Below are 24385 nucleotides of genomic sequence, written 5' to 3'. Positions count from 1 at the left end.
TGATAGTGTACCCTTGTACGTATACCATGCACACACCGAATATGCCACCATAGACATGTTTCCTACCAACGTGCCTTATTGCGCCAGGACATCTTTTCAGCTGCATGCAGTGATGGAACGGCCACATCACATTGCAGACCACATCGCCACAATATTCCTATGCATCCACCACAGACCAGCCGGATTCTGCGTCTGTGAGTTGCGGGGTAACGCCACCGGCTAAGTCGACGAAACCGTTGTCCTCAGTACCAGGTTCAGAATCGGTATCGGTAAAGACGTCAGTATCGTAACCAAACTGCGCATCATTTTCCATGACTTGGAGTCTCTCCACCTCCTTTAGCTCTTCTCGGAGCACCTTTTCTTGAGTCTCGAGATTCTCTGCAAGTGAGGCCAGGAGAGAGACTGAACGACGGTGCGGGTTGACCGATCGATTGCGTTGATGGTGGTCGGATGATCCAGAGTTCGTCTCTGCACCTGTAGGAGAACATTCGATAGTCCTTGGTCCAGGGGCCTCAACATGTATGACACCCACAGAAGAAAGCTCTGAATCGATATCTTCTCCAGCAGGTAACTCATAGCCTTGCATGATCAGATAGAGCTCCTTGACCAGTCCACAGAATTGGTAGATATCCGGAAACCTTGGCTTGGGTGCAATGAAGAACCGAAGTAGCATGCTGGAGCTTAAAAGCAGAGAAAAGAGGCCCAAAAGAACCATTGATCCATTGCGTACGAGGTGCTCTGAGTACTTGACAAGGAGATAGTCAAACCACTCCAGGGCAAGACAGAAACCAAGGATCTTGACTATGTAGTTGTCATCTGTAGTCATCGGACCAGGAAGTCGAGTGAGCCACGTAGGGGCTTTCTTCCTAGCAATTTTCTTAGTAGCGGCCATATACGAAGCCGCACCGACTAGAGACGCAATTCGTATCCCAAAGAGAATCCAGCCCATGATTATCAGGACTTTCGCCAAGTACTGTGTAACTAATACACCTTTTTGAAGATTGGCATCAAAGGCTGATAATTCTCTAAGCCGGCGTTCAAGTTTCGCAATGGCTTTGGGCGTGGTGCTCACTTTGTCGGGTCGCACAGAGGAAAGGGGTGGGTATACGAGGCGACATGGCTGGGAGGGCTCGCAGCGTAGGGCGAAGCCAAATGGCACTTCGGGACGAGATTGGATTGACGAGGGCGTATCGCCAGTATCCGAGCTAGTAGAAATGTGTTCGGCGAGGGCGTGAATGTTTGGGACGTAGATACTGCCCAAGAAGCGATTCCAGATCGAACGGGCCTTCAGTCGCGCAGCTTCTAGTGCTTCCTCGAGTATACGACTGGAGCGATATCGCATGTTCGCCCAATACGTGAGCACAGCTTGTTGGGGGGTTGGATCCTGCGTCACTACCTGTGGCGTGTACTGAAGCCTGCCACAATTATCCATTGTCCACTCCATAATCCGCGCACGCATGTCAGAGTACTGGAAGCCAAGCCCGAAGAGTTCATCATTGGCCTTCTCCAGACCGCGAATGAGACAGTCTTCATGAGTCTCCATAAAGCCACGGCTTAGCTGTTCAGAGAGAAGTTTGTCCAAACGACTGTACAGTATCTGCTCTTTGTGCAGGGTGGTTGACTGCACATGGAATTCGTCTACCGCTCTGTTAAGTCGAGGTTGCATGAAGATACCGATGCAGAGGAGTCCGGTGCAGAGGGTAATGATCGCGCAACCGAGGTACATGAAAAACACCCCCAAGGGTACCATACGTGAGGTGGCGCGAAGAAGCCTAGTGTGGTATGAAATCTTTGCCTTGGTTAGTTGCGATGTAGCGCGTCGGCCGTCCTGTAGGATCTGGCGACCAGCGGGCATAATGCTGGGCTCTGCTTGAGGTGTCATAGCGACGGTGACGACCGTGGTGGACGGCGCCTTCGTGTGTGCTGAGTTTCGAGCCTTGTCGTGGGTGACTTCCATGTTGTGGTTGTGTCGTATTTATGAGTGTTGAAATTTTGGGCTTTTATCTGAGAGACGTGTGGCCAAGGGTCTGGCGAGACCAGTCGTAAACCCTAAATGTGTGTGTGTGTGTGTGTGTGTGTGTGTGGAGAGCGTACCACGGACGAGGCCACAAGGTACCAGGGATTGCACGTGCTCGACCAGGCAGCGCCTGAGTGGAATGCGGTGAACTAGACGCGGGAGGTGATGCGACAGCAGTACAGTGAGTAGTGACTCTAGGTCAGTCTGAGAGAGCAGATGCAGGGGATGGTGATGGAAGCTCGGGCAGGTTCTGCTGCCTGGTGAAGACTGGAAAGCGCGATGGGGTCTGTGTAATGACAAGCCCTGCCTTCTGCTGTTGGAATACCAGACTGACGTGACAGAATGTGCAACTGTGTTCAAATGTGCCCGGTGATGATTCTGATTCGACGAGTTAGACATTACGGGTCCAGGATCGGGTGGTGACATATACAGCATTACGGCTACTCACTACTTCTTCCGCTGTACCCTTCTGCGTGGTGCTTGCCCAATATCCTCCATGTCTATAGCGCCTTCTACATCTTCAGCTTTGATCTCACCAACATCAGCAACCACCGTCTCTTCCTTGACCATCGCCTCTTGGTCGCCATTGGGCATCTCGACTTTCACAACGGCTTCTTCTTTCTTCACTTTCGTTTTCTTGGCTACAACTGCAGAGGGACATAGACCTCTATCTGCCAATTTGCAGTCGCCACACTTCCTGCCTACAGGTAGGCATATAGTCTGTCCAAACCCCACGAGCAGATTGTTTATGTCATGCCACTTGTCTTTTGGCAGCCACGACTCCAAAGCGGCACGCGTCTGTTCCGGATTTTGAGTCTTGTGCCAACCCCATAAATTAGTGATTCTGTGCACGTGGACGTCGACACCAATACCCTCGTGCCGGCCCCACGCTGCACTCAACGTGAGGTATCCCATCTTAGGCCCGACTCCGGGCAGTGATACAAGCCCCTCGATTGTGTCTGGGATGTCACTGTTCCACTTATCTCGTAGAATCTCCGCGGTTTGCTTGATGTACTTGGTCTTGAGGTTGTGGAAACCCACTTTGTTGATGAAAGCATTGAGCGCAGGCGGCTCTAGTGCGAGGACAGATTCAAGATTGAAGCCCTGGGTTGTGTCAGTCGTGAAAAATAGTTGACTTTGTATGAGCTTACCCCAGGCATTTTCTCCTGCATGCCTCGCATGACGGGCGCTGTGACGGTGTCCTTCGTCTGGCTGCTCAACATCAAGGCTACGAGTGTCTGGAACCGTCGGTCTCGAGGGGACCTGTTCTTCTCCGCCAAACTCTCACAGCCCATAGTGTCCACTGGTGCGACATTCTCGTTCCGCATCTCCCTTGTCAGAGTGTATATCTCCTCCCAGTTGGGCGGCGGCTCCATCTTCACAGATCCATCGCTGGTCTTGATCTTCTTCGCAGGCGCGCGACGGGCTTTTTTGACCTTGTCACTTTTCTTCGGCGATGCGATCCCAGCGATCGCTGTCTCCTCTACCTCCTGCTTCACGGTGACGGACGTATCTTGGCCCCTTTTCCTCTTCATAGGCATTCGTCGCGCCTCCCCATCTGAGGCTGAGTCTGCTGGTGCTGAGCTCAGCTCTGAACTTGCCCTGGCATTCTCATCGCTGCCTGTCTCTCGTTTGATAGGGTTCGGCGCATTGGTCGCGCTTCGGGTCTGGCGCAGTGCTCGTTGGGTGCGGCTTGCAGCGACTATACGGGACGTGTCGCGGGATACTCGTGAAGTCCGCATTGGAAGGTCAATTGAACGATGAAAACTGTGTGGTTGGCGAAGGTTCTGTAGAGTAGATTTTGATAACGAGCTTCGCGCTGATGCGCGGCGTACAGTGGTGACGATGACGAAGACGCGACCCAGCGAGTAGCCAATAAGCACCCATCGATTTCAGGGGTCTAACGCGACGGCACGTGCAGGGCCGCGCCTGCAATGACGTCAGACAGGATTTGATCATAATTCTGATTAAAAATACAGTTGCTGCAATCGACGCCTTTACAACGTACCTGATTCGGCAATATGTCATCTGGGTGAACGTGGGACAGCTGATGGAAATGTCAACTCCACTTCCTCCACGTCGAACACTACCCAACGAGTGCCGGCCATCATTACTATGATGCTAGAACAGACGTAGTAGTCGCTTTGGCTCTACACGGCTCTTGCAGCCTCAAAACTTCAGACCATCTAAGCTGCTGTTCAATGAACCCCCCGTTTGCTCGTGAACTAGGGTTCCCACGCCGAGGGTTACGCTGAACGGATGGCTCGTGCTGAATGCAAGCTATTTTGGTACGTGCGGAGACGTCACGACTTCCCGCGGCTCGCATTTTCTGTCCGCCATGGAGTGAGCTTCTCCTCAATAAAGATATAACGCACAACAGGCTCTCAGAATACGGCTCAATTCTGTACTATTGATCACCCACGCCGCAGAGTTGAGAATGCTACGCGAGCAAATGAAAGCAGTGGATCTTCTGATTCTGGGCGCCGGATGGACGTCGACTTTTTTGATACCCGAATTAGAGGACACCGACATAAGCTATGCGGCAACCACGACTACTGGAAGAGATAACACGATACCATTTAAATTCGACCCCGATTCTGGCGATGCGGAGCCATACAAGCGCCTTCCTGCGGCGCAAACTGTGGTCATCACGTTCCCGCTGGTAGGACACACGCAGTCAAAGACCATCGTCGGCCTTTACCGCTCCGTGCACGGCGCCAAAAACAACTGGGTGCAGCTGGGCTCTACAGGCATCTTCAACAAGGTACCTGATGACTGGAGCGATGATAACTCGCCTTATGATAAAGAAGACAAGCGGGCGATTGCGGAGGACGAATTGCTCTCGCTTCACGGCTGTGTACTAAATCTGTGTGGCCTGTACGGGGGCGAACGTGTGCCCGCTAGGTGGCTCCCCCGCATATTCCAGTCGAAAGATGATGTGCGGAAGCGAGGAGCTGTGCATTTCATCCACGGCGAGGATGTTGCACGCGCCATTATTGCAACTCATCGGAAGTTTACCCCGGGAAAACGATGGATTGTTGCTGACCTGCGTGTCTACGACTGGTACGATCTCACCATGAGCTTCAGCGCCATGGTGGAGCCTTCCATGACTAAAGAAGAGGTGGAGACTCGTCAAAAATTCGCTAAATGGGTGGGGGAACTGATGGAGGAGGAGGGACTTCGCGCTTTGCCGCGTGACCTGCATACATTGGGCAGGAAATTGGACTCTAGGGGCTTCTGGTATCACCATGGGCTATTGCCTCGACACAAGCGACTAGCATAGCGGGTCCGTTACTCGAGAGATTCAATGCTGGGGTCATATTTTCGCGATGCTGATCAGGATGGGATGTTTTGATTGGCTTGTCATTGTGGTCACGTTATCCGAGAGAGCCCAAACTCCGGTACAGACGACAAGTCCCATAGTTCATTGGATAGCCTCCGTGGTCTCCGCTAATTCCAACAGAATCGTATGGCTGTAGGGAGTCTTGAGTCCCCATCTATAGTATTTTCATCAGACAAACTTGCTCAGATGAACCAGGGTTACAGTATGGCGCAGTTTCAATCTTTTTGCTGCTCTGTATAAATCCTCTGCTTGTACTGTTTCTTTCTCTTTGCCATCATAGTTCAGATCACAGGCTACTCACCAGCACAGTTTTGGCAGAATTTTGAAATTATCTTCGGCAACCCATTTCCCATTCTAGGCACTCCATTTCCAACACTACTCATCCACTCAACCTCAAATCCCCTCTACTTTCACCAGAATGGCTACCTCCTACACCCCCGTAGCCCAGAGCGACATACGCCAGCGCATCAACATCGGCAACCTAAGGAGCCCTTACAACCAGTCTGCTGCTCCCCAGGGGTACGTAAGTACGCAACAGTTGCCCATGCAAACCAAATTTGGGCCCTATGGCGGTTTTCCTTCTGGAATTTATCTGGCTGCATTCCAACAGCAGCATTTCTTTTCTTCTCCCGGCGTCGCTGCCACTAACTGCTATCCTGCTGGTTTCGTCCCCAACCAGCAACAACTTTACAACCAGGGTAGGTCACAACCCGCATTCTATCCTTTCTACCAAGGTGGGTCACAGCCCGTAGGTCCTGCTGGCTTCGCTGCTACCAATCTCTTTCCTCCTGGTGTCATCGCCCACCAGCAACATATCTATCCCCAGGCTCAAGCCTATGGAGGTCAATATAGCCAAAATGCCTTCACCGTACCGGTGCAAGGCTTGGCTCAGAATACTGCGAGTACCATCATGCTGCCTTCCAAGCAGGTAGAGCAGCAGATCGTACAGTGTGTTGATCTCACTGGAGATGATGAAGAAGAGGTGCAAATATCAGCACCAGCAGCACCAACAGCACCAGCAGCCCCAGCAGGCCCTGATGTCCCCGTCTCGGCTGTCCAACACAATGGTCTTCTTACCCCTGAGACCACACCCTCTCCACAGGAAGACTCCTCCGTTTCCGAGGCACCCTGCCACCTCCGGGAACGAATCAAGTACCTCAAGTTGACCGTCAAAGAGAGCCTCAACCCCTGCGCCTTCCGCCTCTTCCGCAGCTTCCAGTTCATGAACCCAAAACAGCAGCGTAACTATTGCAACTTGTTTTGGCACTCGAACGAAGAGGCTTTTGAAGATATACTCCGGGTTGCCAAACTCACACCAGATTTCTCGGACATATACTATGTTCGCACCGCGTTGTATTGGAAGCTAAAAGAGGCCATTACTGAAGAAGAGTACGAGAAGTTGACAGATGCGAACGAAATTATCTGCGCTGAGATGGAGAGGACTTGCAAAGCCAAACTGCAAGATAGGCAGGCTGAAGAGGAACTGAGTCTTCTTCACCAGGCTGTTACCACCACCAGGGGTAAGAGGACAAAGGCCTGCAGGGAAAGTCAACTCGCGGTGTGGAAAGAGGAGAATGAGAAGGAACAGAAAGCAAAGCAGGAGAGGTGGGCGAAGCTGCACACCAAGCCACCCACCGCTTCGTCTAGGAGCCAAAAGAGGAAGGAGCGTGTTGAAGAGGAGCCTGCTCCTGCTCCGAAGAAGAGGGGAAGACCTCCAAAGGTCAGGGCTGTGGAGAATGTGCCTGTAACGAACGAGAAGAAGAAACGTGGGAGGCCTCGGAAGAGCCCTGTGGTTCAGGAGCCGACTCCTGACCACACCCTCGATGAAGCTGAGGATGACGGGGCGTTGGAAGCAGCACTATATGCTGCCCTGACTGGGGATGTCGTTGAAGAGGAGGATAATGGGTCGTTTGAAGATACCGTTAGAGAGGAGGACAATGGGTTGTTTGGAGACGCCGTTGCAGACGACAACGGTTTGTTTGGAGATGCCCTACTTGCCGGGCTCGTCGCAGAGGACGACGATGGGTCGTCTGGAGATGTCGTTGTAGAGGGGGACGACGATTTGTTTGGAGATGCCCTGCTTGCCGAGCTCATGGCTGATAGCAACGCGGTTGTCGATGAGAGTGTTGTGGTCGAGCCCTCTGGGCAACTACAAGTACACGAGGAAGAGGGTTGTGTTGCCGCAGCCGTCGTCGAGGACCTCCCAGAGGAGGTTCCTGCGGATGAGAGTGCTGCTGTAGTCATTAGTCGGTCTCAAGAGCACAGGCAAGAGGAGGAGAGCTATGACGAGGACTACTCCTTTAAGGGGTTTGAACTTGAGAATCTCCTCCAAACGGAGGGTGCGAATAGGATTGGGCTTATGCTAGACAGCCTACTCTAGTAATGCACATGGTATAGGTATTTCTAAGTACAATGCTGCTCACACTCCCAGACTCTTGAACTCCACGCTATGCTAATGGTTTGAAAATGCCATGAAGGCGGATACAAAAGGTAATGATGGAAAACAAAACAACTCGCAGCATGTTGCACCCAGGCAACAACATCACGAGTACTGACCCTACATGAGAGCCAGGGCTGGCAATGGAATAGTCTGCCTAGATCTCAATGTTCTCAAAAGGGTCCCGATCTGGCGGTAGTCCCCTATAGATGACGCTACCGCTTGCGTCCAGCCTTGCGTTCACACTAGTGATCCACACACGCTTGGTGAACGCGCTAGTCCTCTGAATCTCGTCCTTAGCGACACCCAGGTCGTCATGCGGAATCCAGACGGCAGGCTGAATAGCGCGTGTCGCCGGATGCTGGAAGGAGCGTTTGATAAGCTTTTGGCGAGCCTCGGGTTCGATGTCGGCGAGTTCGTCGTCTACTTCATCGAAGAGATTGCCAGCTGGCAGAACCTGCGCTTCGGCATCGCGAATGGGTTTTGCAACATCGTCGAGACCTTTCTTGAGCGTGCTGGTAATCATATCTAGAGGATCCTTGCGCTTGTGCTGCTGCTTGTGGTGAGATTGCGAGCGCGAGTTGGAGCTACGGCGCGAGCGGTCCGCCCAACTGGTGTTGCGACCGCGGTTGCCGGGTCGAGGCGACTGCCCGAGGCCAGCGGGTTGCATGTTACCGTCCAAGTTGTTCAGTTCATACGATTCTGGACCGTAAGATGATTCGCGTTGTTTCCTTTCCTCCATACGATTTTGCTCGTCTAGGTGGGCTTGCTCACGCTCTTCAGCCGTCTGCGCTGCATCTTGCTGAGCAGTGAGAGATTGATGCTCGTCATCATGTTCCCATTTGCTGGCCTGTGCTCGCTGCCACTCCTCGTCTCGAAGGACCGCCTCATCTTCGAATGTGATTGGCAAGTATGTGAAAAGAGGTCCGAACGCTCTGTTTAGCACAACTTGGAAGAGGACAGTAAAGATACCCATGATGATCATGATAATACCCTGAGGGAAACAAGACTGGTTTCCGGCCTCGTCTTCTTGCAGGAAGAACAAACCAACCATGCAGAGCTCGAGGAAGTACAACCCAGTGAATAGCTGGTTGACAGCCTTTGGGAAGATGAGACCATTGGTTTCGGCCTTAGCGTAACTAACGTAGATCATTTGGTAACGGTAGGTAAACCAGAAGAGGCAGAACGTAATCAACATCATGATGAGGATCAAAGGTGCAACGACGGAATAGATGAGACCTGTGTATTGTTAGCATTTGTAAGCACCACAGCGTAGCTTTAGGGTGAACTGTCTGAATCGAGATTCTACTTACCAATAGCGGCAAAGTTGGTGTAAACAGGGATCATAGTTCCCCAGTTGATACCAGGTCTCTGCAACACTCTGGAAACCTTTTCTCGAGGCGTTGTGTCGAGGAAGCGAAGGAATATGATGACGACGACAGCACCGATCTGCAGCAAAGTACCAGAACTGATACTGAGTGCTTGCAGAATCATGTAGGAGAAGAAGTAGTTGGCGGCCTTGGGGAGGTTCTGCGCTAGTGTCTGTGGGACACTAAGAGGATCGTTGACCAGTTTGTCGATTGTCGAAGTGATACCTGTCGAGATTGATACCACTAGGAACAACTGGACAAAGACGAAGGCAAAATAGAAGTTCTGGACAAGCAACTCGCGTTCGCCTGATGTGGTTGTACCAGTAACGCCAGCCAGGAAGCGCAGGAGCAAAGGCAGCACAGCAAACAGAATGGCCAAGAAAGCTGGTGGCAACACACCCTGTATCAGACTCACTACCCAGTCGGGAAGCTTGTTGATAAAGCCTAGCCAAGGTAAGGTTTCGGTCAGACTGTCGATTTGGGACAAAGCTCCTGTAAAACTGACGGGAATACCCCAGAAGATGACAAGTCCTATGATGAGCAAAATAACTCCAAACATGCGCAAGTAGCGCTCCCACCACTTCATCGTCAGGTTGTCCCAAAGTACGTAATTGGGGTTGACCTCCACAGTTCGCGGGTTCATTTGCCTTGGGATGTGGTAGCTCAATGACTGACAGGCCATATGTGCCGCAACCTGATGGTTGAATTGGATAAAGGCAGAATTCATCAGCGGGAAGCGTTCTGGATGAGCCTGATCATCCGCGATCTCAGCGTTGAGCCGAGCGAGCTCCTTTCGGCAATGGTAAATGGTGTCCACCTTCTTGCCGATCAACGGCAAAGCCGGCCACCATGACCAACTGAAGATTGGCAATCGCATCGTTTCTCTCTCCTTTGGCTTAATGTACTTTCTCCAGAGAGCGTCCTCGCCATCCTCTTCCATGGACTCGTCGTACAATCCCGTCAGATCATACTTAATCTTACTGGGGTCTTTGAGTTCTAGTGGCAGCTCTCCTCCTGGCTTCTCGAATGGCTTGGGACTTACAAAATCACCCTGACCGACGTAGACAGCCTTCAGCTTGTTCAAAGGGTGCTTCCATCCAGGCGTAGTAGGTTTCTTCTCCTTGGGCTCGGCTTTGGCTGCGGGTGCCTTCAGATCTGTCTGGGGAGAGTTGGGCTCGGTGATGGTGCCATCAGAGGCATAAGTTTCCTTGCTTGCCAAAGGGGTATGGGTATCAGTACTGGCCCCCCTATGGTGAAAGTCGGCAGAGGTTGGCGACGATCCTGGTACCTCGTCGGCACCGTCGGGATTCGCCTGTGCTTGCTCTTGTATCCGCGCCTTTCCGCCAAAGACACCGCGCATCCCACCGTAGACCTTTTTATTGAAACGATCGACACCATGACCAACATCACGGAAACCTTCACCGACAGCGTGCATGCCGTCTCCCAGAAACTGCATTGGGACAATGCCGCGCTTGCGATTGGGTGAGCTCGATCGTGAGGAAGAGGCAGATGATGAGGCAGACTCCTCCAGGACCTTTTGGAGTTGTTGCTCGATCTCGTGGGGATTTCCAGCATCCACACCTTGATCGTGAGTCTCCTGGTTGATTGCGTGGTTCTCCATGGCTATGTCGTGCTTCTTCTCTTTTCTGGACCTTTTCTTTCCTGCCTCCTTGGCCGCCTTTTCCTCCATCTTCCTGTGCTTCTTGGTGCACGCGATAATAAGGTTCGTTTCGGCAGATTCGAGGGTCCGTGCAATCTTGGTTCGCTCGTTGACCTTTTCCATTAGGTCGTCGTAGTTGCGATTGATCCAGATGTCCTTGATACCACCGGGAAAGACATCATAGAGGGCGTCGAGAGCCGGGGCGGTAAGCCATTTCTGAGGAATGCTTTGCACCAGAATAGTTGTGGCAGATGCTCGAATGCGATGTTCTGGCCTGGTGAGGACAGTCTGCCTGAGGCGCACAAACTGTCTGAGCGCCAAGTAGAAATTGAAGCACGCCCAACATATGACGCCGACAGCGATGACACAGTGTGCCCATAAGCGATGCCTCTTGTTTGGAAAGGCTACGTTGGGCCAAGCAAACGAGTCGAGGCCAGAGACGCCGGGCTCGTCGCCCTTGCGATTTATCGGTAGCAGGATAGGCAGGATGATGATAGCCATGGGTATGAATATGCGTAGCAGGAGCTGCAGGTATTGGAGGAAAAGGTAGCCGTCGACGCCGGCAATACGGATGAGTTCTTTGTCGCTGATTGTGAAGACATTTCGAAAAGACTCGATAGCGGTCGTGGGAGCTGCGATACGCTTTGCTACAGGTACGAAGGCGGTCTTGTAGTAGTAGATTTTGTGGAACAGGCTCTGTCGCGCAGCCGCCTTGTCACTCTGGTCGCCATCGGCAGGCTGCTTCTTGCCTGCGCCCTTGTGAAGCTTCCAGTTGCCACTAAGGACCAAGAAAAACCCAATCTGGACGCCGAAGATGATGGCTGCAGTTGACAGCGATGCGGCGAAGTTCTCGATGCTCTGGTTCTCCCTGAGCTGGGCGCCGCCGGGGTCGTTTGTCGACGTTGGCGAAGCCGAGGCTTCAGACATGGCTCAGAGTGGTGGTGGTGGCGGTCGAGGTGGAGGTCGCGTATGCGGTAGAGTTGCTAATCGGAACCCCTGTCTTAAGCTCTTGTTGCCATTGAAAATGGGCAGGGAGAAGGCGCTATCGTGTGCGGTCGTAGTGGAAGGGGATTAATATTAGTAGGGTAGTAAATGGCAAAAAGGTGGTGAACTAGCACGACGAAGAGCAGGCGCGAAGTGCAATCATTAGTGATTCACAGGTAACCGGGGTGCCGACGTGTTTCAGGCCTTGCATTCCCTGATGCGCGGTCAGTCGGGGGCTTGGCAGCGTCACTGGCGTCGAGTGGTGCGCTATCTTGTGTGCTAACCGCCCGCCGTTTGAACCAAACAACCGTTGGCTTTGTGGTTAATCTGAAACTGCGGACAGGCGCTTTGTAAGTGGCCGCTGTTGTCTGCAACGCCGGTACACGTCGCGCCTAGCTGCTCAATGCATCTTTCAACAAGAGCTTTATTTACTGAGACCCATCTGGGTGGGTAAAGGGACAAGGAGCAATAAGATTGTGGCACAGCGGCACCGACGTGGATCCGATCTGAGCATCAACCCCGTACTATGACGTTCAAGGTGCCAGGAAATCGCTCCGTATTGCCGTATTAGTTATGTGCACGTGCCGTCCGGCTCCCACCTTCCAGGAAGAGCTACGCCACAGCCAAGCCTCACCATGTCGAGTCAATTCGCCGAACTTCAGACTCTTGAACAACCTGGCGCATCCTTCTGCACCTAGACCCTCATCCTTCGTGTCTTTCTGCAGCCCTTTGTCGCTTCTTCTTCAACACCACGACAAGCGTCAAACAGGCCACGGCGCCATCAATCTCGGTGCTGTCGACCACCAACGTCCCACCCGTTACAAAACTACCCCACCACTTCTGCGCGTACTTGGCTACTTCAAGCTTCTTCTGCTGCTCACCACTCCCTGTGACCCGATACAGTGTCATGTTGGTCGAGTGCCACAAGCTGTCCATCTGCCAGACGTATGGCTGTGAGTTGTAAACGAACGATTCAGTGCGCAGTCCCCAGCGCTTGTTACTCAAGATGATAGCATGGGATGAATGAGCTGAGTCATCTGGAAATGTGAGGACTGCCTCGCCCACCGAAGACCAGGAATGCGACCAGTAAGCAACATGAGCGTTCTGGTCGTCGGTAATTTCGTAGTTGAGACCTAGCCAGGTACGGCGGTGACAGGTAAGTACCGGCGCGAAGGAATGATCCTTCATGGTCCTTTTGATCTCGGCTTTGTATTCGGCTGTCATGCCTGTGTATGGCATCTCCATGTCTTTTGTCAAGTCAAGGATGGTGATTTTTTTGCTAAGAAAACCATGAGGAGAGATCCAGTACACTGCGGTGGGGGTTAAGGAACGAGAGTCAAGTGGTCGACTCGAAAACTCTTCATCATGAGGCGTGTTCAGCCACGGGTCGCCATCTCCAGAAGACGTGGACTCCACATGTGTTCGGGAAGATTTTCGGTGACGCACGGTGTTGTCGTCTGCATCTGGGTTCCTCAGGTTCTGCAGAGCAATAGAGGTGGACATGTTCTTAGGTAGTAATAGGAGGTACACGCTTGAGAGTCGTACAACGGATTTTTCTCTTTGGGTATGGGATTACTGGGAATGACGAGACATGGGAAAAGAGACAGTCTTTTATATGCTCTCATTACAAGCACCATGCTTCGAGCTCGGTTTACCATTCGCATCACGTATAGTTTCCTTCTTACCTACAAGGCAGATCTGGATATGCGAGGCTCCAAAGCCCGGCCAGACGGTTGCTCATTGGACAGAATTGCTCAAAGGCCTCAAAATTCAGCCTAGCTGAATGGTTCCTCGCATTCTCGCATTGGGGGTCCTATGCCAAGCGTCATAGCCACAACAGACAGACATCGGTAATGCGACCAAGACTGCCGGTCCTACAACGAATCATGTACCTTTGACACGTGCAACGAGTTCCGCTGTACGGAAGCCGAAAACAGTGACTTTTTTCCGGAAGTCGATTGCTGGTGGGAAGGAGCACTGTGGTGCCATCGCGCCATCCCAAATAGGTCAAGCCTCGTCTCAACGCGTCGCGCTAGTCCCCTCGGTCCAATGCACCCTGTCCGCAACACTCGGCATCGAAGGTACTCAACAGCCTCAACAATGGATCAACGCGTGCCATCCGCAAGGTCGAAGCAAGATACCGTCGTGGAGCAAAAGCAACGGTTTCTCCAGACCAGGAAACACATTCTATCGCGTGGAATCCCGCCGTCGGAACGTCTGCGAACACTCGCGCAAGATGGTGGAATCGAGCTCAGTGTCATGAAGGGAGTCTTAGATAAAGGTATAGAGCAGCTGTACTCACCATCACCTCTGCGTTGTTCTGATAATGTGCTTCAGTCAACCGCAACCTCAAACAGCACTCCCGAAAAGTCTACAGCCGCCAGATGATCGAGCATGTCGTCGAGCAAATAGACATCCTATACTGGGAATCTGGCGCGCCTCAAGTCGACGACGACGACGAAGAAGCAAATCCTCCGTCCGATACCCACGAAGACGACACGCATGCACTATACCAAAACGACGACCTAACCCTCGACCAAAACATTGCGAAACTACCCACAACATGGCCCGACCGCGACGCCGACATCACACAAGACCAATATCTTTCCTCCGTCTCCCGCCTCCAAGAACTCTCTGCACGCCGGCAGACGCTCCAAAACCGGCTCGACACATACCGCACGTTGCTTTCGCTGCTAGAACCTTATCGCCAGCCAAAGGAGAACATCCAGCCAAACTTGGTCTGGAAGGATGCGCCGCTTGCGCCGGAGCTGGCAAAGACACGGACGTTGGCGATACGCGTTGCCGCACGTGTAGAAGACAGGTTTGGCAATGTCCAAGTGCCGTCTACGGCGGAAGATGACGAAGATATTGATATGGACGCACTGCAAAATGAAGGGAGGCAGAAAGTGGACAAAGTGCTGGAGAGCTGGCATCATTAAATATCGCATCCGCGTTCCTCTTCGCGGTTTTGCTTTGGCGTTTGGATATGATACCCCTGGTTTTTTGGACATTGCACAGTAGCATGCAGAGCATTTATTATGGACACGGTTCATCTAGTATGGGTATTGCGACGTCAATTTCGCGAACAAGACGACTCCATCCACTTCCAACCATCTTCAGTACTACTGGACTTAGGCGCTGTTCATCCTCCCTACCGCGCTTTCAGCCTCCCTCTCAAACTTCTTTCCTCCGACCTCAACCCCAAGCTTCACTCTGACCTTGTATGCCCGTGTGATGGCAAAACTACGAAAACTGGGTACTGTCACACTCGGGATCCTCGCCGTGAACCACTGCTCACAAGTGCTCCTCGATTGTTCCTCCGTTGCCCCACTGTGATTCTCCCCTGACGAGCCGGCAATGACGGAGTAACTTGGCAATCCAGCAGTGAGCTCCAATGTGGCCGATGTAGGTAAAGCATTGAGAGGCGTCTTTCGCTCTGTGAACTCCTCGTGTTCTTGCTTGGCCACGATGTATAGCTGGTCTGGCGGCGGCCAGCTTTCGTACTTGTTGCTCCTGTGCGAGCCGGATCTGAGACTACTTGCATCTCTGTCGCGGGGCGCGCGGTAGAAGGTAAAGTCCAGCAAATCCAATTTAAGTATGTTGAATGTGACGGATGTAGGGGTATGCAGTGCGTTTGGGCTTCGCGACAGTGTCGTAAAGGATGCACGGAAGGAGAATTCGGATCCGATGGTAAATTGCTCTGGTATCTCTAGAGCAATTTCGAAATCGAGTTTCGGGGTCGAGGAGGAAAAGCGGTCGCGGATACTTTGTCGGATACCTATTTGGTTATTGCCAGCTAGTAGGGAAGATCGCAATGTGAAGGTTTTTGGGTAGCGATTCAGCGTGCCGTATTGACCGGAGGGTGGTATAGATCTTGTAGGCTGAAACTGGATTGTTGACGTAGTTGTCAGATCTACAAGAGTCTTGCCTTGAACGACACCAAAGCCAGGACATATCAGTGTGGCCCGTACGCCATATTCTATCTTCGCAAAGTCCGCATCTGTGCCGTCGTCGGTCGGCTTGTTAAGTCCGGTAATCAGAAAGGTGGGAGGTAGGTCATGTGGTCCAATGTTGTATTTCTGATCAGAGTCGTTTTCGTATTGACCATATCGCGTATTACTAGTCCCAGCAGGAAACGTGAATTGGAAGGGAAATGTGTAGACCTCGCCGGCTTCAAATTTCGATATCGCTTCCAGCCCCTTCTTCTCATCCTGATTCTTTTTGGTAGTTGCTGTGTGTAAAATGTCCTGGGTTACCTCAAACAGTGGTGCGTTGTCCCTCCAGTGATGGTAGTCAGTAGTACCATCGGAGCCTACATCCCGACGATACCATACCAGTGATTGTCCAAAGAGTGAGACCCTGAGCGCCTCAGGCTCGATAGGCACGACGGGGGTCAGTACGACATGGCCTCTGACGGTATCGTCTGGTCTGTAAACTTTGTCGGTCGTGTCATCGAGTTGTATTGCTAAATCAGGGAGTGGCGGCTGACGAATTTTGTTGGAGCTAAAGAGGCCCATATTGGTGATATATTACCCAGGGATGTCTCAGGCAAAGGACTGTGTGGTATTCTAGGTGGAGTCCCTCGAAGGGTAGAAGAATGCCTTCAGGCAATACTCTAGTTGGTCGCTTTTCGTGTTGTGCGTTCGTTCTCTCAACGATAGGCGATCGCTACTGACTATCGTGTTGTTAGAAGTGGTACTTCAGTTTTGCAACGTGGTTTCTGAGAAGGCTGAGCGAAGTGGTGTGCTTGTGCCATGCAACGGACAATGATGGTTTTTGGTTCTTTTCTGATAGGGCCACCTGCACAGCCACGCCTCACTTTCAGGCCGACCGACCTCGTGGCAGCCAGATCAAAATATCCGCAGTCACAGCCCACCATTGCCTGCCATGAGATATGCGCCCACCTGGTCGCATGCGCAGGTGCGATTGGTCGTGGAGTTGTTGCAGTTGAGATGATTTTGCTGCGGCGGTGACTTGGGTGAGAATGGCCTAATCCTAGTTCCTGATTAGGTGATGGGGCCGCCTACCATTATAGAATAGTAAGCCTAAACAATAGCTGGTAGTAAGAAGACAAAGGCGACAAGGACTGCGTATAATGCGTGAAAACGAGTGTTGTAAATTCTGGAATGACGCAATGTCTCGCTGGCTAACGGGGTGGCAACCTCAGGCCCTCGTACCTTGACCCCGAACAGAAGGCGTGGATTTTGCAACCGTCATCTTCTACACTCCGTCCTCACAGCAAAAGTTGATATCATAATGGGTCGCCTCCACGAGAGATGTGCATGAACCTCAGTGATACAGATATATTCGGAAAGAGGGGTTCTCACATCTCCGTAGGGGTGGGTTCCGTTGCAGAAGGTACAAGCGATCAACCCCACCTCAGGTAGAGACCATCGTCACCATCCTTTGGCCCGACGTCACCACCACGGATACGTACGTCCTGCGCTTCATTCTGCCTCTGTAGATTGAACTGAATATATTTGAGACAGATTTCTATCATTTCCTTCTCTGCTACTCCGACACAAGAGTAATGACTTCCAGTTGGGAGCAGCTTGCTGCAGAGAAACGAACTCGTATCGCCAGCACGATACCCTCGGAATGGTTAATTCGGGACCTCCCAAGCGATGACAATGTACTCGCGTTTCCGAGAGAATCAGGGCTTCTCTCTGCGCGAGAAATCGAGCTGACCGAATCTTCGGCCACTGACCTCGTTGCACAGATGGCTGAGGGGAAGCTAAAGTCCGTGGATGTCACACTCGCCTTTTGTAAAAGAGCCGCCCTAGCCCAGCAATTAGTATGACCGATAGTATGATTGTGGCAGACTCAGCGGCTAACAAATGGCTGCAGACGAATTGTGTACACGAGTTTTTCCCCGAAGAGGCTCTTGCACAGGCTCGAGATCTAGACAAGTATTACGCGGAACACAGCACGACTGTTGGGCCTCTACATGGTCTTCCTATATCTTTGAAAGATCAACTGCGGGTGAAGGTACGATATTCTCCTCTTACGCCCAACGCGATCCAAGCATGCCGCGAACGGCAAACCTGACATGAGTGCATTAGGGAAAAGAGACATCCATGGGCTATGTTTCCTGGCTGGGAAAATACGACGACAAAGACTCTGTTCTTACAGAACTCCTTCGCAAGGCAGGTGCGGTCTTTTATGTCAAGACAAGCGTCCCTCAAACCCTGATGGTTTGTGAGACTGTTAACAACATTATCGGGAGGACCACAAATCCGCGCAACAAGAACTGGTCGTGCGGAGGAAGTTCGGGCGGAGAAGGAGCGATGATAGGCCTTCGTGGAGGAATCATCGGTGTTGGAACCGACATTGGCGGCTCCATCAGAATCCCATCCGCCTTCAACTTTCTGTACGGCATCCGCCCTAGTCATGGTAGGATGCCCTACGCAAATATGGCGAACAGTATGGAAGGACAAGAAACCATCCACAGTGTTGTCGGACCGATCGCCCACTCTGCGTCTGGTGAGTAAACAAAACGCAGGTTTCAGCTCTTCGAGAAGCTGACTGTCAAGACTTGAGACTATTTCTCACGTCAGTGCTCCGTGAAGAGCCCTGGAATTACGACTCCAAAGTCATCCCATTGCCTTGGAGATACAACCTAGAGGATGCTCTCAAAGCAAAGCTGAATTCATCTGGCCTGACCATTGGGTACTACACTTGCGACGGCAACGTGAGTCTCCGCCCAGAACGCGGTGTAATGGCTCTCGCTAAAAGTACAGGTTCTCCCACATCCTCCTGTCCTACGTGGAATCGAACGCGTAATGGATGTTTTGGAAAGTAATCAGCATAAGGTCGTGCCTTGGACTCCATACAAGCATGATTTTGCTGTTGATCTCGCTAACAAGATCTATGGAGCAGATGGCTCTACGGTAATAACATCACCTTTTGCACTTACGCAGCTGCATCTGGGTGTTTCACACTAGCTGACAACCAGACAGGACGTGATGAAAGACATCAACACTTCGGGAGAGCCGGGCATTCCAAATATCAAGGAACTTCTTAACCCGGACATGCAAAAGGCTGACTTGAACGATGTATGGGATATCCATCTGCAGAAGTGGGATTACCAGATGCAATATCTATCCAGGTGGCGAGAGGTCGAGGCTGAGCATGGTTGCGAACTTGACTGTATAGTTGCTCCTATCAGTCCGACCGCTGCTATCCGACACAACCAGTTCAAGTACTATGGCTACGCGTCTGCCATCAACTTACTCGACTTTACCAGTGTCGTGGTCCCGGTCACTTTTGCAGATAGCAAAATTGATGGCAAGCGTGCAGACTATGAACCCCTGAACGACATGGATGCAGCTGTCCAGGCTGAGTACGACCCCGAGGCATATCACGGTGCTCCAGTTGCTATTCAAGTCATCGGAAAGAGGCTCAGCGAGGAGAAGACATTGGCGATTGCTGAGGAAATAGGAAGGTTATTGGGAAATTCGGTTACACCTTAAACTATAGCGAGCTACAATTGATCGTCAGCAGGCAAGATAATGCGAAGATAACTCTGAAGATGCATGCTTCGTGCTTTGTTCAGGAAAATTGATTGTTGGTTGCATAGGTGGTGTGAAGCGGACCCGAGACTTCCGCCGCTAGCACGCGCAGGGATCCACTCTGCCTAATTGGAGCCATCACAGCCTTGACCTGTCCCATCTCTTATCTCACCAGCAATGTTTCTCCTCTTAGCTGTCCTGCTGATCGTCGCACCTGCATTAACTTATTATGTCTCCACAACGCTGTTCTACCAAAACGCGAAGACCACCGCATCGGGGAGCAGGCCACCAACAATTCCGTATCTGTTCCCAGGGGTTTTCCATGCTTTCAGTTTAGCGTATGACGGACCACAGAAGTATTTCGCGAGGTTACTGTACGATCATCTATATAACCACTAGTTTGTGACTGCTAACGTCTGTCAGCAAGGACTATGGCAGCTTCGCACCGTTTGCCGTCAAGGCGGGCATGCAGCCGTTCATTGTTATTCGAGACCCCGAGCAGATGAAGCAGGCTATCCAGGCATATGAGAAGCGAAATCCAGTCATCACCGGAAAGAATATGTACGAGATCATTCTGGGTTCTCCTGAAGCTGTAGCAAAACTATTCACCAATGCGGCCATCGATCAAGGAACCATTGAGCGTGCGCGCAAAGCAACAATGCGAAAGTACTTGGAAGGCGACTCCTTGACAACTGTAGCCGACTTCTATGCTGCAACTCTTTCGCGCAATTTGAATGACAAGATGTTCCAAGTTGGTACCTGGACACAGATAGAAGACAGCTGGTCGTTTTTCCAGCAAGTTTTCACTAGGTGTTCCATGGAGACACTCTTCGGTTCAGCGATCTTCAAGCAATACCCTGGGCTCATCAAAGACTACTGGAAATTTGAAGATGCCATTGAGGGTTTCGTACCGGGGATGCCATGGTTCACAAATTCCATGGCATATAAGGAGCCGCGCGATCGACTATACAAAGGCATTGAGAAGTGGCTGAAGGCTAACCATAGCGGCACCGAGTTTGCGAAGATAGGTAGCGACGATGCAGATTGGGACGAATACAAGGGCTCTAAATTCATCCAAGAGCGCGATGACTTGCTTTCGAGAGCCCCACTGCCTCTTGAAGTTAGGACAGCCGAGATGTTGGACATCATGCACTGGTAAGCGATATCTGGGGGAAACATTATCCGCACCGCATCAAGAAGCTCTGACATGCTTACAGCTCCAATGTGGACCTGATCCCTTCTGCTGTGTGGTCGATCATAGAAGTTTTGCGCAAACCATACCTGGCGGATCGCATCACTACCATTGTCTCTGAGCGGCGTTCGTCAAAAGCGGCCACGTATGACGTCAGCGAGGTTGCAGCTCTGCCCCTCGTGCAATCTTTACAGGCGGAAGTTAGCCGCATTCGTGTCGCACAATACATGACATGTGCCAACGAGTTCGCCGAGGTTTCCGTCGGTAGCCAATGGAAGCTGCCCAAGGCATGCCACACAATATCCTTCTCGCATGACATCGCGTTGGATACCAAGGCTTGGGCAAACGCACGACCACGTACTGTTGAGAAACCATTAGATGAGTTCTGGCCTGAACGCTTCTTGATCCCCGACGATAACGGCCCCAAAGTGCGAGGCCAACGAAAGAGTGGGAGTGGCAGGTTTGATGCGCAGGATCTCGAGCTGTTGGCTCCTATCTTTTACGACCAGCAGAGCTTTGGGATTGCTACCGATTATACCAGGGCCATACAAGCAGCAACTCTGGCTGTCGTAATGAGTGAGTTTGAGGTACAGCTGTGTGACCCAGAGGCGACCGACGCTGCGATGCCTGTGCTGCGAGAGTCCGCTTTTGGGCAGCTCCGTCCACAAGAACGAATAGCCGTGCGCATACGCAAACGCAAACTTGGGAAGAGACAGTGAAGGTACCCCGCTTCTCAACAAGAAGTGGTATGAGTTGGCCACCACCACCACTGTTCGTGTAGGCAATGCAAATGATCAAATAGGTTCGCTTCGTGTTCACCACGCCGTTTATTCAAGCCTCTTTGTACTCCTCTGGCCATCTCCCAAAGTAACTGCAACCATGGATGCTAACACCTCTTTGAGAATGAAGGAGGTAGGCAAACTCACTGTAGTCGGGGGCTTTATCTTGCTCATCATCACATACTGGCTTATCAAGACTATCTACAACCTCTTCTTCCACCCTTTGGCCAGCTTCCCTGGTCCGCGCTGGGCGGCTGGATCGTACCTCCCCCAATTTTACTACGACGTTGTACATGGTGGGCAGTATTACAAGAAGGTTGTCTGGATGCACGAGCAGTACGGCGAGTACTCCCTAGTACGCACACCCCCTGCAGAAGTATTTGCTCATGATGTGTAGGCCCACTTGTACGAGTCAATCCCGATGAGCTCTCGCTCAACGACCCCTTCTTTTATGACAAAGTCTATGCGGGTGCTGGACAGAAGCGCAACAAGAGCCCTGATCTGACAACCATCGTGCGCACATCAGTGATCTCCACTAATGACCATGAACTACATCGGCAACGACGCGGTTATATTGCCAATCTGTTTTCGAAAAGATCAATCTCAGATCTGGAATCAATCATTCAGTCCAAAGTCGATAAGTTGGTCACCCGTTTGAAGGAAGCCAACCATACTGGAGAGATCCTCAATGGACCTCTCGTGTTTGGCAGTCTTGCGGTCGATGTTATCTCACACTATGCGTACGGCGAGAGTTTCGGTAATCTCGACAAACCTGGATTTCCATGCGAGCTCGAACGAGATGTCAAGGCCATATTAATGATTCAACACGTGCGCCGGTTCTTTCCTAGCTTTGATCACATCATTACACGTCTTCCAGCCTGGCTCGTCGCTCGCGTTAGTCCTTCCATGGTTAGCTTTGTGGACTTCGAGACGCGAATTGCGGAATACTCAAAAGCAGCACTAAAGAAAAGCCAGGAAGGGGAAGAACCAACCAAACCTCGGACGATCTTTGACGCACTGATCAGCTCCAAGATACCCGCACCGGAAAAGACACTTCAGCGACTAACAGACGAGAGCTCAACTATCCTGATCGCTGGGGTGGATACCACAGCCAGAACCTTGACAGTCATCATGTGCTACTTGATTCTGTATCCCGAGATACTAGCCAAACTGCGCGCAGAGCTACGACCATGTAAGAAAGCGACCTGGTCTCAGCTCGAATCTCTGCCATATCTGGTAAGTCGTTGCTACACGTCACGATATGTACCTCCTAATGTATACTAGACAGCGGTCATCAACGAGTCACTTCGATACGAATCTTCCTTCACGAGTCGCTTTCCACGCTTACTCGTCGAGCCGCTTGCTTACAAGGACAAGCTCATACCTTCGGGAGTAAGTACAGAATCTGCTTGAGATCTTGAGCTGTCTAACATTATCCTAGACTATCATTGGTGCAATGCCATATTTACTCAACAGCCACCCCGGTGTTTTCCCCGACCCCCACGTTTTCAGGCCTGAGCGATGGACTGAAGCAAAAGCCCGCGGAGAATATCTCGACAAGTATCTGGTTACCTTCACCAAGGGTAGTAGAGCCTGCCTTGGCATAAAGTAAGCCGTTTACGCTTTTGGTACGATCAAAGAATGCTGACGTGGCCCAGCCTTGCATACGCCGAGCTTTACCTCACCGTTGCAGCTATGGTCCAGGATTTTGACCTGGAGCTTGTGGACTCTTCGATCGAGAACATCACACCAGATCGAGACTTTGGTCTAGCCTTCGACAAGAACTATAACTTCGGTGTCAAGTTCAAGATTGTAAAGGTACTACAGGAGTGAAAAATGCATGCTCTCTGTCCATAGTGATGGGGGATAGTACTGTTTTGGAGCACGTATTTGATTCTGACACACGTAGCGGGGACCGTGATATTGTGCCGTGTCAGGACCGATGGTTCAAGGTCTCTCGTCATGATAGGAGTAAGTGTGAACGGGGAAGGAAATGATAACTGTAGCTTCTCAATCATGATTGAATGTAGTATATCATGGAATCTTGACTGTCAGCCAACGCAGTCTTCACCACAATCGAGTGCACAACCATCCCCACACCGCGCACCCGCTCTAATAGCCTTGCAGTTTCATGGCAAAGGGCATCCGGTAATTGGATCGCGACATCTCTGTATTCTCATTAGCTTATTCCAGGCCGGATACCACCAGGCCCACCCTAGTATACTTGCACCGAACGCACTTGTTTGCGCCTATTCTCCGACTGTCATGTTGGTCGTGCGCATCGCGTCTGGTAAGAGACAAGGTCGACGGTTTGTGATATATCGGAGGGAAAGACGGGGGGTTAGGAACGGATTGCTCGAGGGGAGGTGTTGCTGCGAGAGCGTCGGTGGCAAGGAGCGCGAGGAAGACGAAAAGAAGAGTCTTCAAGGATGCGCGTAGGGCGTAGTGGGTCATGATGGGGATGAAAATGCGAAGCGGCAAAGACCAAGGTGGAAATGAAGGGAGGTGAGAGTTTTAGATCGCGATATAATATATGGAGGAGGGAAGCAGGATCGGACAAGAACATGTACGAGACAAACAAAACGACACATCAACCTGTTTCCACTGTTTCTGGCATCACTATCATGGTACCACCTCTTCTCCAAAAAGCGTAGCGTCTGGAACTAAAACCCCATCCCACCCAAGCATCATAAGAACCGCCATTGCCAAAAACCTCGCCCACCCTGTTAAAGATTGAACCGTTACACCAGTGTCACCTCTCCGTACCACAACAAACCCCAAAACCAACCCATCACCACCTAGCCCATCCGTCCTGCCCGCACACAGCGCCATCAGCTAGCATCTCATCCCACAAGCTGACTGGCACAGGAGATTCGTCTTGATAGCCTTGCAAGGGCAGTAAGATTTGCACTTTGTCCCCATACGGCCCGCACGGCCGCTATTGCAGTATTTTGACTATTTTGCCCGGATTAGTCACCGTGTTGCGATAACAATCATGTGCCTTGGTTATGTGCCCTTTTGAGCGGTAGTAGGGAAAGGAGGCTGAGCGAGAAGGGCTTCATGGCCAGAAAGAGGGAAAAGGAAAGGATCAA

General features: G+C 51.5%; 10 protein-coding genes across 10 annotated transcripts; 6 read left to right on the top strand and 4 right to left on the bottom strand.

Moving 5' to 3' along the window:
- Nucleotides 1-157: 157 nt before the first annotated feature.
- ACET3X_002346 (uncharacterized protein) lies at nucleotides 158-1957 on the bottom strand (the record flags this gene model as incomplete). The annotated part of the gene is made up of 1 exon (XM_069449079.1): nucleotides 158-1957. One exon carries the CDS (start codon nucleotides 1955-1957, stop codon nucleotides 158-160), a length of 1800 nt encoding a protein of 599 aa, XP_069308893.1.
- A 507-nt stretch (nucleotides 1958-2464) lies between these two features.
- Nucleotides 2465-3759, bottom strand: ACET3X_002345 (uncharacterized protein; the record flags this gene model as incomplete). The annotated part of the gene is made up of 2 exons (XM_069449078.1): nucleotides 2465-3121; nucleotides 3169-3759. 2 exons carry the CDS (start codon nucleotides 3757-3759, stop codon nucleotides 2465-2467), a joined length of 1248 nt encoding a protein of 415 aa, XP_069308892.1.
- A 695-nt stretch (nucleotides 3760-4454) lies between these two features.
- Nucleotides 4455-5300, top strand: ACET3X_002344 (uncharacterized protein; the record flags this gene model as incomplete). Its single annotated transcript, XM_069449076.1, has 1 exon — nucleotides 4455-5300. One exon carries the CDS (start codon nucleotides 4455-4457, stop codon nucleotides 5298-5300), a length of 846 nt encoding a protein of 281 aa, XP_069308891.1.
- A 478-nt stretch (nucleotides 5301-5778) lies between these two features.
- ACET3X_002343 (uncharacterized protein) lies at nucleotides 5779-7740 on the top strand (the record flags this gene model as incomplete). Its single annotated transcript, XM_069449075.1, has 1 exon — nucleotides 5779-7740. The coding sequence occupies one exon, from the start codon at nucleotides 5779-5781 to the stop codon at nucleotides 7738-7740; it is 1962 nt and encodes a 653-aa protein (XP_069308890.1).
- A 214-nt stretch (nucleotides 7741-7954) lies between these two features.
- On the bottom strand, nucleotides 7955-11754 carry ACET3X_002342 (uncharacterized protein; the record flags this gene model as incomplete). Its single annotated transcript, XM_069449074.1, has 2 exons — nucleotides 7955-9036; nucleotides 9111-11754. 2 exons carry the CDS (start codon nucleotides 11752-11754, stop codon nucleotides 7955-7957), a joined length of 3726 nt encoding a protein of 1241 aa, XP_069308889.1.
- A 2157-nt stretch (nucleotides 11755-13911) lies between these two features.
- Nucleotides 13912-14750, top strand: ACET3X_002341 (uncharacterized protein; the record flags this gene model as incomplete). The annotated part of the gene is made up of 2 exons (XM_069449073.1): nucleotides 13912-14092; nucleotides 14149-14750. The coding sequence occupies 2 exons, from the start codon at nucleotides 13912-13914 to the stop codon at nucleotides 14748-14750; spliced, it is 783 nt and encodes a 260-aa protein (XP_069308888.1).
- Nucleotides 14751-14942: 192 nt separating this feature from the next.
- Nucleotides 14943-16328, bottom strand: ACET3X_002340 (uncharacterized protein; the record flags this gene model as incomplete). Its single annotated transcript, XM_069449072.1, has 1 exon — nucleotides 14943-16328. The coding sequence occupies one exon, from the start codon at nucleotides 16326-16328 to the stop codon at nucleotides 14943-14945; it is 1386 nt and encodes a 461-aa protein (XP_069308887.1).
- Nucleotides 16329-17269: 941 nt separating this feature from the next.
- On the top strand, nucleotides 17270-19347 carry ACET3X_002339 (uncharacterized protein). Its single transcript, XM_069449071.1, has 6 exons — nucleotides 17270-17605; nucleotides 17659-17799; nucleotides 17874-18294; nucleotides 18345-18502; nucleotides 18552-18701; nucleotides 18771-19347. The coding sequence occupies exons 1-6, from the start codon at nucleotides 17342-17344 to the stop codon at nucleotides 19281-19283; spliced, it is 1647 nt and encodes a 548-aa protein (XP_069308886.1). The 5' UTR covers nucleotides 17270-17341; the 3' UTR covers nucleotides 19284-19347.
- Nucleotides 19348-19499: 152 nt separating this feature from the next.
- ACET3X_002338 (uncharacterized protein) lies at nucleotides 19500-21233 on the top strand (the record flags this gene model as incomplete). The annotated part of the gene is made up of 3 exons (XM_069449070.1): nucleotides 19500-19696; nucleotides 19746-20477; nucleotides 20540-21233. The coding sequence occupies 3 exons, from the start codon at nucleotides 19500-19502 to the stop codon at nucleotides 21231-21233; spliced, it is 1623 nt and encodes a 540-aa protein (XP_069308885.1).
- A 160-nt stretch (nucleotides 21234-21393) lies between these two features.
- ACET3X_002337 (uncharacterized protein) lies at nucleotides 21394-23126 on the top strand (the record flags this gene model as incomplete). Its single annotated transcript, XM_069449069.1, has 5 exons — nucleotides 21394-21634; nucleotides 21691-22529; nucleotides 22578-22685; nucleotides 22735-22901; nucleotides 22952-23126. 5 exons carry the CDS (start codon nucleotides 21394-21396, stop codon nucleotides 23124-23126), a joined length of 1530 nt encoding a protein of 509 aa, XP_069308884.1.
- Nucleotides 23127-24385: the final 1259 nt, after the last annotated feature.

This window comes from Alternaria dauci, chromosome 2 (genome assembly GCF_042100115.1).
Source record: "Alternaria dauci strain A2016 chromosome 2, whole genome shotgun sequence".
Classification (NCBI taxonomy): domain Eukaryota; kingdom Fungi; phylum Ascomycota; class Dothideomycetes; order Pleosporales; family Pleosporaceae; genus Alternaria; species Alternaria dauci.
This window is presented reverse-complemented; position numbering and strand designations above follow the sequence as displayed.

Bases quoted from the DNA above. Each gene is read 5' to 3' on its own strand.
- ACET3X_002339 (XM_069449071.1), top strand. From the start codon at position 17,342: ATGACTTCCAGTTGGGAGCAGCTTGCTGCAGAGAAACGAACTCGTATC. The intron at 17,800-17,873 runs GTACGATATTCT...TGAGTGCATTAG, and splicing joins AAGATCAACTGCGGGTGAAG to GGAAAAGAGACATCCATGGG. The intron at 18,503-18,551 runs GTGAGTCTCCGC...CTAAAAGTACAG, and splicing joins ACTACACTTGCGACGGCAAC to GTTCTCCCACATCCTCCTGT.